General features: G+C 35.2%; 1 protein-coding gene across 5 annotated transcripts in view; it reads right to left on the reverse strand.

The window, feature by feature from the left end:
* The window catches only part of DOP1A (DOP1 leucine zipper like protein A), a 104,171-nt gene that overhangs the window by 18,003 nt on the left and 72,604 nt on the right, over positions 1-13,564 (reverse strand). For all 5 annotated transcript variants that reach the window (XM_079779878.1, XM_079779877.1, XM_079779876.1 and 2 more), the window contains exons 21-26: positions 12,999-13,110; positions 12,710-12,892; positions 10,871-10,996; positions 6,363-6,497; positions 2,249-2,304; positions 1,482-1,586 (exon numbers count right to left, since the gene is read on the reverse strand). In XM_079779878.1, coding sequence (XP_079636004.1) covers positions 1,482-1,586; positions 2,249-2,304; positions 6,363-6,497; positions 10,871-10,996; positions 12,710-12,892; positions 12,999-13,110 — 717 coding nt within the window. The remainder of the gene's footprint in view (positions 1-1,481; positions 1,587-2,248; positions 2,305-6,362; positions 6,498-10,870; positions 10,997-12,709; positions 12,893-12,998; positions 13,111-13,564) is intronic.

A 13,564-nucleotide genomic window follows, 5' to 3' on the forward strand; every position in this document is an offset into this window, starting at 1 on the left:
TTCCAAATCTGTTTATGCTCAGGGCCTTGAACTCAAATGACCCTCCTCTATGCAGTCCACTTCAGCTATCCTACTCACCCCTTCCCCCTTTTTATTTTTTAAATATATTTTTATTGATTTCAGAGAGAGGAAGGGAGATGGAAAGAGAGATAGAAACATCAATGATGAGAATCACTGATTGTTTACCTCCTGTACACTCGTACTGAGGATTGAGTCCAAAACCCGGACATGTGCCCCAACCGGGAATCGAATTGTGACCTTCTGGTTCATGTCACCTCCTCCCCTTTTAATCCAGTCTCTCCTCACGAAATAACTAGTGTTGTAAGTTTTACACTAGCACATTTACATTTTGTATATGTATAAACATGATTTCTCCATCCCTGCCCACTCCTTTATTTACAGGCCTCATGCTATACATCTAGTTTTATACCTTGAGAATTCTTTGAGATGGTAGAAATCACATGGTCACCCAAAACATCTGATATATAGCAATTAGGACAATGAACAGACCACCGCTGCGGGCACTCCCGGGACGGCCGGACCCTAGCACAGAGGGAGCCCACGCCATCTTGAGCGGAGAACGGCCTTAGGTAGAAACTCATCAACACCACCAACAAGACAGGCCTTGGAACTGCCCCGCGACCCAGCACCCACTCCAACCAATATCCTGCTACCCCAGCTGCAGACTCGCGGAACCTGGGACCTCCACCTCCAAAGACACAGCTTTCCGCAGCTAAAACAATTCCGAGACCATGTGGATTCCAGCAACAGAGAGGAATCGACAGGACTACTCCAGCCATGAAGACAGAAGAGAAGCAGTCCAGAGATGGAAGACGCTGACGTGGTCTTCCCATACTAGCAGTTAGCAGCTGTGCATCACTGCAGTTTGCCCAGGACCAAACCAGAGAGAGTCGGACCTGCATTACCACCATTTGTCCACCATCCAGAACTGTAATGTCAGTGCTGACATGTACACATAGGAACTGTTGGACATTGTAATTGGGTCTCAAAAGAACTGTTGGCCCAGAAAGAAACTCACTACAGACTGATTCATTTCCTGTCACCATAACCATTATTGCTTGTCTCATTTTCGGTTCTTATAAGTGTATTTCTAATAGCACATGATCTCACTCATCTAGTGGAAATAATGAACAACATAGACTGATGAACAAGAACAGACCCAGAAACAAGGAGGCACGAATCAGACTGTCGGGCCTCAGAGGGAGGGTAGGGGAACGTGGGGGTAAAGGGGAGAGATCAACCAAAGGACTTGTGTGCAAGCATATGCGCCTAACCGGTGGTTGGGGACAACAGGGGAGTGGGGGCATGTGTGGGGAGGGGTGTGGGATGGGAATGGGGGGATGAGGACAAATATGTGATACCTTAATCAATAAAGAAATTTAAAAAATAAAAATAAAAAATAAAAGACAATGAACATTCTTCATTTATTCAAAATAATATTTTTAAGTGAAATTACTTACCCAAGTATAAGGAACTGCCCTGGGGCTGGAAGACTCAGTTGTATAGAGTCTTTCAGTAGGATCAAAAGTGATGCCCAGCTATCCACTAAATTGGGCACTGGAATTCTGCAAGATAAATATATATTTTATATATACATATATAGAAATCCACAGTAAACTTTAATTTTCTTTATAATTTTACCAACAGTCTTTAACAAATTCTCCTTCTAGTTTCTCTGAAACATTCCCTAAATTTTTATAGACTATGAGAAAACAAAATCCCTAAAAGCTTTCTCTTTTCTTCTGTTATATAAAAAGAATATCAAATACATTTAATACCCAGTATGATTTATTAGTCTATAAATTTTGCTGTAGAGACCCTGTTTTTAACACATGGACTCTCAAAACTAAAATACAACTAAAATCTCATTTTAATTACTAACATCATAGTCACCTACTCCCTATCCTGTTCTCTCCACTTCTCTCCTTTACTAGTTCTTTTTTCTTCATCCATGAGTCTGTCTCATCTTTGGGAGACCTGTTAACCTACCCTAAACAACAGTCTCTCACCTATAGAGAAATTATCTTGTGTCTGTCTGATCTTAACCCTAACACCTCTATGTGTCTATGTTTAGATTTTAGGCAGTCACAACCAGTTTTAATACACCATACAACCTAGGGGAAAGAAATAGCAATTTCTTGAAAGAATTCAGGTGCTTTTCTCCTATGTTTCCTAACTTTTATACATTGCGAATACAGTAAGGAGAGATCCACATCAGTTATCTTACCTTTGAATATAAGCATAGAAAAACTGAAGCATGCAGACTTCCAAAGAAAGATGTTTCTATAAACAAAAGAAATCAATTTTACAGTGAAGAAAAATGCTGCCTTTGCTTTTTCATTGTTGCAACTACTCTGTATTTTACTGCCAATTTTTAATTAAAAAACAAAACAAAATCAAACACAAATTTGTCATAAAAACAAAACAAAACCATGCAGCTCTCTTTCATTTAGTACGGGGAAAAACTCAAGCTATTTAAAAAGTTGAAAATGAATGGAAAGAATAGAAAGATTCTCAATTCCTACCCTACTACTCCAGCTATTACTTTTAAATGATCGATTTACTCTGTAAATACCAAATCTAGTTTTATTTTAATTAGTTTATGCTTAGTTGGTGCTATCAGAATTAAGTTGAGATTTTTTTTATAAAATGTGCTTTTAATCTATTTTATCACACATTTCTGTTAAATTAATATAGTTAGCCAAATTTGGGAATAACGCCTAATATCTAAAATGTAGACTTTATCTAAAAATAGTGCTAAGTGAAACATGTAATAAAAAGAACACCTGTACTTAGAAATTAATACTAGGTAAGAAAATGAAACTGTTTACCACTGACATCCACTTTGTTCCTTTAGCAGAAAATATTCCCTTGAAGTTTTCCCCTTTTATCACAAAGAAAATGAAGTATCTAATCTACTCAGAACTTAATAGAGTAAGAACAGAGGGGCAGCAGGTCGAGAGAGAGAGAGAGAGAGAGAGAGAGTGTGTGTGTGTGTGTGTGTGTGTGTGTGTGTGTGTGTGTGTGTGAAATTTGCTCTTGTTTTCATATCCTGCACACTTAGCCCAATATTTGGTACAAGTAGATGCTGAAAATATTATGCTGAACTGAGCGTTCACAGGCAAATTTAAAATCCTATCACAAATGCCCCAGAGGTGATTTCAGAATAGTAAGAAAAGTACTAAAAAGATAAGAACAGTGGCTATTTACATATCCAAGCACACTTTCCCTATTGGCAAATCAAGGAAAAAATTTCAAGATTTTCAGATCTGTGTAATAATTCTTTCATGGATGTGATTAGGTCTCTTTTGAATGGCCTGAAGTCTAATGTTTGCAGTTAATAAACAATTTCTAAGAAAATATGACCTCTTAAAATTGCTAGAATTAAAAGCAGAAAAAGTAGAGAGGCCATAATTTTACTACTTGTTGAATTTCATGTCTGCCTAATTAAAGACAGTGCACTATGAATGCAGAGATTGTGTTATTCATTTTCTGTAGCTCTTCGAAGGTACAGTCTTGTACATGATCAAGAAATGACACTGACTAGAACTAAAGTTATAGCAAAACATGGTAAGTTTACAGAATTAAGAGATTCATTTTGAGCAACAAGACAGGGATGCCCACTTTCATCGCTCTTATTCAACATAGTACTGAAAGTCCTAGCCACAACAATCAGACAAGAAAAAGAAATAAATGGTGATCCAATTTGAAAGAAGAAAAACTGTCATTATTTGCAGATGACATGATACTTTATGTAGAGAATATTAAAGATTCCACCAAAAAAATCTATTCGAACTGATAAATTCAGTAAAGTAGTAGGATACAAAATAAATATCCAGAAATCAGTTGCATTTTTATATACCAATAATGAACTATCAGAAAGAGAAAATAAGAAAACAATCCCATTTATAACTGCATAAAAAATACATAGGGATAAATTTAACCAAGGATGTAAAAGACCTGTACTTGGAAAATTATAAGACACTGAAGAAAGAAAATGAAAAAGATAAAAATAAATGGAAGCATATACTTTGGTCATGGATAGCAAGAATATTGTAAAAATGTCCATACTATCCAAGCGATGTATAGATTCAACATAATTCCTATAAAAATACGAATGGCATACTTCACAGAACTAGAACAAATATTCCATAAATTTATATGGAACCACAACAGACCTGAATAGCCACAGCAATCTTGAGAAAGAAGAATAAAGTTGAAGGAAGCATGCTACCTAATATCAAACTATACTACAAGGCCATAGTAATCAAAGCAGCATGGTATTGGCATAAAAACAGACATATATCCCTGACCAGTTTGGCTCGGTGGATAGAGCGTTGGCCTGTGGACTGGGGGGTCCCGGGTTTGATTCCGGTCAAGGGCATTTACCTTGGTTGCGGGCACATCCCCAGTGGGAAGTGTGCAGGAGGCAGCTCATCGATGTTTCTCTCTCATCGATGTTTCTAACTCTCTATCCCATATATTTAAAAAAAACCCACCACAACAACAGACATATATTAATGGAACAAAATAGAGAGCTGAGAAATAAACCCATGCCTGTATGGTCAATTAGTATAACATTTCACAAAGGAGGCAAGAATATACACTGGGGGAAAGACAATCTACTCATTACATGGTGTTGGGAAAATTGAACAGATACATGGAAAAAATGAAACTAGACTACCTCCTTTCACCATATATACAAGTATAATCTCAAAATAGATTAAAAACTTAAATGTAAGACTGGAAACCATAGAAAACATAGGTAGTAAAATCTTGGACATTTCTTTTAGCAAGTCTCCTTGGGCAAGGGAACACAAAAGCCTGCACAGCAAAGGAAAGCATCGAAAGGAAGGGAGGGAGAGAAGGAGGGAGGGAGGGAAGAAAAGACAACCCACTGAATGGAGAACATATTCACCAATTATACATATGATAAAGGGTTAATATCCAAAATTTATAAAGAATTCATACACCAAAGAAATGCAAATAATTCAATTTAAAAATGGGCAAAAAACCTGAATAGACACTTCTCCAAAGAGGACATACAGACGGACAATAGACATATGAAAAGATGCTCAATGTCATTAATCATCAGAGAAATGCTATTTAAAATCACAAGAGATATCACCTCATGCATGTCAGAATGGCTATCACCAATAAATCCACAAATGACAAGTGTTAGCGACAATGTAGAGAAAAGGGAACCCTTGTGCACTGTTGGTGATAATGCAGATTGATGCAGCCATGTAGAAACAGTGTGGAGGACCCTCAAAAAATTAAAAATGGAACTGCCTTATGACCCAGTGATTCCACTTCTGGTATATATCCAAAGAAACCCAAACCACTAATTCGAAAGAATATATGCACCCCTATGTTCACTGCACTGTTAATTACCATAGCCAAGGTATGGAAACAAACCAAGTGCCCATCAATAGAGAAGTGGATAAAAAAGCAGTGGTACATATATACAATGGAATATTACTTGGCCATAAAAAAGAACGACGTCTTAACCATTTGCAACAGCATGAATATTATGCCAAAGGGTACTATGCTAAGGGAAATAAGTCAGTCAGAGAAAGACAAATAGCATATGATTTCATTTATATGTGGAATCTAAAGAAAACTATAAACAAACAAAATAGAAACAGACTCATAGATACAGAGAACAGACTGCTGGTTGCCAGAGAGGAGGAGGATTGGGGACTGGGAGGAAAAGGTGAAGGGATTGAGAAGTACAGATTGGTAGTTAACAAAATAGTAATGGGGCTGTAAAGTACAGCATAGGAAATATATAGTCAATAAGATTGTAATAACTATGTATGGGGTCAGATGAGTACAGGAAAGATCAGGGGGAACACTTCGTAAAGTATATGAATGTCTAACCACTATGCTGTATACATGAAACTAACACAAAATAATATTGAATGTAAACATTAATTGAAAAAAAGACAGATTCATTTAGAAGAGAAAGCAATGAAGAAGCTTTGAGAAAGTCAACGACTGAGGTAAGCAGACCTTGGACTCTGGCTCTGTGTTCTTCCTTTAAAGGACCAGAACCCCACCAGCCTTCCCTTCCCCGCCCCTAAGAATTAGATCACACAGCTGTTGACTGCCTTAGACGTACATATAGAGATATGAGCAGTAAACCGTTTTTCACTAGCTACAGAATGATCACAATAGTAAGTCACTGAAGTTATTGATAACTGTTTTTATTACAGCAGTACAAGGGCTACATGCACTCATCTCTGCAAAAAGGACATTACTGTACAACAAAAACCTTACCTACCAGCATCATTTTTCAAATAGAACTGTAAACAAAAGCTGAGAAAAGCTCTTATTACCTTGTCTTTTGCTATGGCTGGGGGCTGCTTTAAAACTTCTTTCACAGTCTGTATAACAGTTTCTGTTCTCATGACACTGATTGAGCGAACCAGTTCTACCAGTAAAAGCTGTTCTTCACTGGCTGCAGGAATAACCTGGATAACACATCATTGTATTTATATACGTGTATACATAAGTCTTTTAAGAGGTCTTTCAAAGGATTTTTCAAGTCCATTGATTATATGTCTGGTAAAATTTATATTTTTTTATCAGTAACACATGTACATTATTTTTAAAAAATCATATAGGACAATAAGCCTGAATTAAAAAAAAATTGCAGTCCCCTATCCTTTCTCATGACCCAAAGCAACCATGTTCAACTCTTAGCTCTTTTCTATTATTTCTGAATAATTCACAATGCTATTATATTTTCCTATTTCACTCCCCTCCCCCCCTCGCCCCAATTTTAGATATTACCTACTGACTTCTAACTTTAGGAGACAATGATTGAGGTCGCTTACTCTTTTCTTCCTGTTCTCCCAACATAGTTATATCATTAATTTTACTTAAATAAACATCCAGTGTTCACATGCCTACTTATGGTTGTGCTGTATATTGCACTATCATTGTATTTCTCTTTTAATTAAACTTTTTGTTTTTCCTAGAATTAAGACACTGCTTTTTTAAAATTTGGTTTTCTCTATTTCTATCACAAATTCTTCCCCAATGCTCCAGTAACTGTAAATCTCCTCTAATTACATATTCAAACATACCAGGTAGTTAATTTTCTACTCTTTCCTCCTCCATTTAGTGTCTCCTTTTTTTTTTTTTTTTTTTTTCCGTGAGAAATCTGCTCAATGTCTTTCTGTTCTACCCTGAGTTCGTGCCCTCTAGGCTTGCTACACAGTATCATCTTGATATCTCTCCTGTGACCATCAGCCTGGAAATTCCCTTTCCTTTTCTTCTGTGTTGGAACCCCTATTGATTGGATCCTAAAACTTCTTCCTTCTTGGTTTATTCCTCCTCTGGTGGAGATGCATTTTCCTGTAGTTGAGAAAGCGTAAATTTATGGCAAATTTTTTTTTTTTTTTTGAGACATTGCATGGTTCAAAACACCTTAAGTGACATTTTGGCTGGGTATGTAATTATAGTTTGAAACTAATTTTCCATCACAATTTCCAGTGTTGCTATTGACAAGTCTTATCATTATTCCAGTATTTTCTCTTGAGGATATTTTCAGATCTCCTCTTTAAATCCAGTGTCCTGAAATCACATGCTGATCTTTGTGATCTCTTTTTCACAGACTGTCAGAGGAATGTTCCTGTACTATTTCATTGATATTATTCTCTCATTTTTTTTCTGTTCTATCTTTCTGCAAAAAGATATTGAATCTCCAGTATCAATTCCCTAATTTTCTTCTGTGTATTTTATTGATTTTTTTTAGAGAGCGGAAGGGGGTGAGTGAGGGGGGAAGAGAGTAAGAGAGAGGGGGGGAGAGGGAGGGAGGGAGGGAGGGGGAGAGGGAGAGAGAGAGGGGGGAAAACATTGATGTGAGAGAGAATCATCAATCAGGTGCCTCCCACATGTGCCCCAACTGGGGATCAGACCTGCCACCTGGGTATGTGTCCTGACCAGAAATCAAACCCTCCACCTTTTAGTGTACAGGACAACACTCCAACCAACTGAGCCACACCAGCCAGGGCTCACTTCCCTAATTTTCTTATCTCCTTTTTCCCATGTCCATCTTTCCAAGTTTGCATGCTATTTCTGATATTTACCCCTTTTGCTTGTAACTCTTAAAAGTTTGTTTTGCTTCTGCTATAAAATTCAATATCCAAGAAAAATTTGAATTTTTGCAATGATCTTTCTACTAGTCTCTTATCTTATGGATGCAATATGGTTTCACTTATTGAAAGACATTATTATTATTGTTCACATCTTCTGTTATCTGCATTGTTTCTTCTTTTTATATATATATAGTTGTTTTGGTCTTTGTCTATCATATAAGCTTTTTTCCATATGACTGTTAATCCTTATCTTTATATTCATAGTTTTAGGTGTATAAAACAGTGATTGGACATTATATAACTTACATAACTTATTATCCCAATAAATCCAGTTCCCATCTGATACCACACAGTTATTACAATATTATTGATTATATTCCCTATGCAGTACTTTATATCCCTGTGACTATTCTGTAGCTACCAATTTGTACTTCTTAATTCCTTCACTTTTTTCACCCCCCAACCCCCCTCCCATCTTTCACCCAGTCCCCCAATCACCCACCCCTCTGGCAACTATCAGTCTGTTTCCTGTATTTATGAGTCTGTTTCTGTTTTGTTTATAGTTTTCTTTAGATTCCACAAATAAGTGAAATCATATGGTATTTGTCTTTCTCTGACTGACTTATATAACTTAACATAATACCCTCTAGGTCCACCCATGCTGTTGCAAATGGTAAAACTTCGTTCTTTTTTTATGGCCGAGTAATATTCCATTATATATATATGTACCACTGCTTTTTTATCCACTAGTCTATTGATGGGCACTTGGGTTGCTTCTATAGCTTGGCTATTGTAAATAATGGTGCAGTGAACATAGGGGTGCATATATTCTTTCAAATTGATGTTTTGGGTTTCTTTGGATATATACCAGAAGTGGAATCACTGGGTCATAAGGCAGTTTTAATTTTTTTAGTTTTCTACAGTAGCTGCACCAATCTGCATTACCACCAACAGTGCACAAGAGTTCCTTTTCTCCACATCCTCACCAACACTTGTATTTTAATTTATTGATGACAGCTATTCTGAGGGGTGTGAGGTAATATCTCCTTGTGGTTTTAAATGGCATTTCTCTGATGATTAATGACACTGAGCATCTTTTCATATGTCTATTGGCCATCTGTATGTCCTCTTTGGAGAAGTGTCTATTCAGATCCTTTGCCAATTTTATTTTTAAATCCTCATCTGAGGATATATTTTTACTTGAGAGAAAAAGGAAGATAGAGAGAGGGGGAGGGAGGGAGAGAGAGAGAGAGAAACACTGATGTGAGAGAGAAACATTGATTGGTTGCCCCATGTATCTGCCCCAACCAGGGATCAAACTCCCAACACTGAACCCCCAACCTTGGTATCTGCTCTGACCGGGAACTGAAACCCAACCTCTGTGGTATGGGACTACGCTCCAATCAACTAATGCACCTGCTAGGGTCCTTTGAGCATTTTTAATTTGGATTGTTTGTATTTTTTGAGTTCTTTATAAATTTTTAATATTAACCCTTTATCATATGTATCATTGGTGAATATGTTCTCCATTCAATGGGTTGTCTTTTCTTTCTTTTTTGATGGTTTCCTTTGCTGTGCAAGAACTTTTAAGATAATGTAGTTGCATTTGTTTATTTGTTCTTTTGTTTACCCTGCCCAAGGAGATTTGTTAAAAGAAATGTCCAAGATTCCTACTGCTTATGTTTTCTATGATTTTTATGGTTTCCAGTCTTACATTTAAGTTTTTAATCCATTTTGAGTTTATACTTGTATATGGTGTAAGGAGGTGATCTAGTTTCACTTTTTTTTGCAAGTATCTGCCTAATGTTCCAAACAACGTTTAATGAATAGATTATCATTACCCCATTGTATGTTCTTGCTTCCTTTGTCAAATAATTGACTGCTTTTACATATTCCAGGATTCTAATTCTGTCCAATGTAATATCTACTACTTAATTCTCAAATGTTAAAATAATGTCATATAAGTGAAATGTTTATTTTTAGTACTTTAGAAATGTCAGCATATATGTAATGTGAATTCAGCACAAAAATAACATATCAGAAACATCTAGCTAGACAAATCATATATCTTGTCTGAATGTAAATAGCCTTAATATTCTAACGTGTCACTATTTATTTCTAATATAGGACACTTTCTTGAGCTTTAAAAGTCACAAAATAACAAAATTTTCACATATATAACCTAGTAAAAAACAATTTATGAATTACATTTAGAAACAAACTATTTAACCTATTATGTCATAATGAAAAACTAGTGAACGTAAAAACTTTTCTTCATATCCTTGCTTTGTACCCTGAATAGCTAGCATTTAAAAGATACACAGTACTATATCATCATGGCTGTTTAAATATGGCTACAGTTTTAATATCATACTAATTTTTCTTTTCACATAAAAAATACCTTTTATAATTAAGAAATTTAGGCAACAAGTCATTACCTAAACAGGTGCACAAAATGTTGCTTTTCTACTTACCTACCTGATACTGGCCCTTTTTAATTAATGGAGAGTTGAAAATTAGCTGGTCATCAAATGATATTGTTTTGTTCAATATCTTTTCATTATAACATGGATGAGATGCTGTAGGAACTTAACTGTTGTTTATATCAATTAGCCTATGGTAAAATTGGTTTCATTGTATGTTCCAAGAACCCACTGTCAATGTTAAGTGAGGACTTACTGTACTCATCAAATGCTTTACCAAACAAAAAAATAAAAAGTATAAAATGATTAAATACATACCTTGGTCCTGTTGATATTTTTATTCTGCCTTCTTTCATTCCATACAAATGCAATGGCAGCCATAAAGTGAACACCATGATTCATTGAAATGGGGCCCAATAATTCAAGAATTTGCTGTCTCAAGTTCTAAAACAAGCAAGTGACAAGTGAATTAAAAAGTATGAAAGCATTAACTAACCTGCACTTTTGTTTTTCTTGAAGTAATGTACAGTACTTATATGTTTTACTACCTAAACAATAGTAAACTTTAATCATGTTAATATTGCAACCATGGTCATTTTAATTCTAAAACTGGGGGCGGGGGGGGGGAGGGTGTCCTATAAAATAACAACCAATCAGCTAAATTCAAGAGTGTAATTAGTGTGATGATAGAACAGAAAAACACAATATAGTTGACCCTCGAACAACAAGGGTTTGAATTGCAAAGATCCACTAATATGTTAATTTTTTTCCAATAAATACTTGCACTATTTTCCATCTGCATTTGGGAGTCCATGAATGTGAAGGACTGACTGTATGCACTGTTCTAGGCTATTTTATATAGGACACTTGATCACGTACAGATTTTGACACCAGGGGAGGTGTCCTGGAATCAATCCTCTGTGGCCATTGAGGGGAAAAATTTGGGGGGCAGACAAAAGTTACTCATGGATTTTCCAATGCACTGGGATCAGTGCCCCAACCCATGTGGCTCAAGGGGCAACTATACATGAAATTCAATTATGTTTAATGTAGATTCATTATTAAGAGGGGAAGGAGTTTTACATTTTATTAAAATTGAATAAAATAAAAACCACAGTTTAATCCAAATATCAGTACTTAGACAAAATTTTCCTCATGATTCTAACCCTTCCCCTTTTCCCAATTACAAACATGTTCCCATGACTCACAAGTCCAGAAAATCAGGTCTAGATAATAGAGGAATGTCAATTTTACAACAGACATAGCATAACACACTTTTAAAAATTCATATAATTTTCTTCTAAGTATAAAGTAGAAAATTTGGAAAATATGTAACAGTATTTTTAAAACAAACATTAATTCCATCATTCTGAGATCATCACTATTAAAATATGAAATTTACTCCTTTTTCTGAGAGAAATTTATTTTCTTTACATGACTGGAAATACAGCATTTGTTCAACTAAGTAACATCCCTGTTTCACTAAACTTTTAAGCATTTTTCTACCCACTAAGAATTCTCCAAACTATAATTATTAGTAGCTACATAATGTAACACTAAAGAATAACTTACTTAACTATTTCCTTATTTATTGTTTAGAATCTTTCAGTTTGCCTTATAAATATATCTTTTCATAATTTTTGATTACTTTAAAATTCATTACTAGGTAAAAGACTATAAAAATTTTAAAGCCCTTTGAAAAGGAACAAAGTTTAACATGTATGAATAAACATCAAAAACATTGTCATATGAAAGAAGCTAAATACAAAAGATGAAATAATGCGTGGTTCCATTTATTCAAAATGCTCAGAAGCAACTCTACATATAGAGAATACAGATTAATAGTGTATGGAGGTTAGGGGTAGGAACACGGAGTGACTGCAAATGGATATGCGGAATCTTTGTGGTAATAGATACGTTTGAAAAGTAGAGTGTGGTGATTGTTTCACTACTCTTCAAATATGTTTCTAAAAATCACTATATTACATTTACTTTAAATAGGTGAATTTTATGTGTCATAAAATTATTTGGTAATTAATTATTCAGTGCATTAGAGTGCCATACATACTACTCAAATTATTCACAAATTCTGAATATAATCTCTGGGAAAGTGCTAAAACAGACTCTTGAGCCCCAGGTGAAGTGTGAATTTCTAACCTTTGTGGCTCCAAGATTAATGGTGGTAACAGAAGCAGATGCAGCAACAGTCATCTTTTCTGAAGAATCAGCCTGATGCAGTATGCTCCAAAGCAATGTCACAGAGGACATGATCATATGAAGGATTGAGAGGATTCCTTTGCGGGCTTCATACAAGTGTCTGTGGTCTACATTGACCCAAAGCTATTAAAGTTGGGGGGAAAAACATATTATCACTTACTGAGGTTTTTAAATGGGGACCTGTATCTCATAATATTTTTTAAAAAGTAAAATATTTGTGCAGTCTTACTTGGAGATACTGTGTAGTAGGATCCAACAAACAGTAATGGATAATGGCTGTGATCCCTTCTAAAAGAATAAGAATCATATCTGGTGGAATAATTGATGCCATCCACAGAGGCCTGAAATAAAATGCATTCATTTGAACGTAAGTTCTGAGAAACATTTATTAATATTAAATGTTCTAGGCACATAGTAAGTGCTCAATAAAGATTACATAAATAAATGACTAAAATAATAAATTAGTAGCTTTTATGTCCTAATTTATAAAATAAATTAGTCTCATTATATGTACTTAAGTTGTTTTTGGCTAAGATATTCTATACAAAGTAATCAATGCCAGTAAATCTCTAGCAACTGTGTAGGGCAGGCATATCAATAATAAATAATACTGGCAGTTTTCTTATATTTTACATGTAGTTGCTGAGGTTATACAGGAGACAAACCAGAAATTAGTCTACTAATCATCTGGTTCATTTGGCAGACTAATTTTAAATATGGCCTGGGGATACATATGGAATTTCTCCTCCAAACAAGAAATAAAATCAGATAGGAAAAGATTTGTAATTTTAAATT

The sequence above is a fragment of the Cnephaeus nilssonii genome (assembly GCF_951640355.1).
Source record: "Cnephaeus nilssonii genome assembly, chromosome: 9".
NCBI lineage: Eukaryota > Metazoa > Chordata > Mammalia > Chiroptera > Vespertilionidae > Cnephaeus > Cnephaeus nilssonii.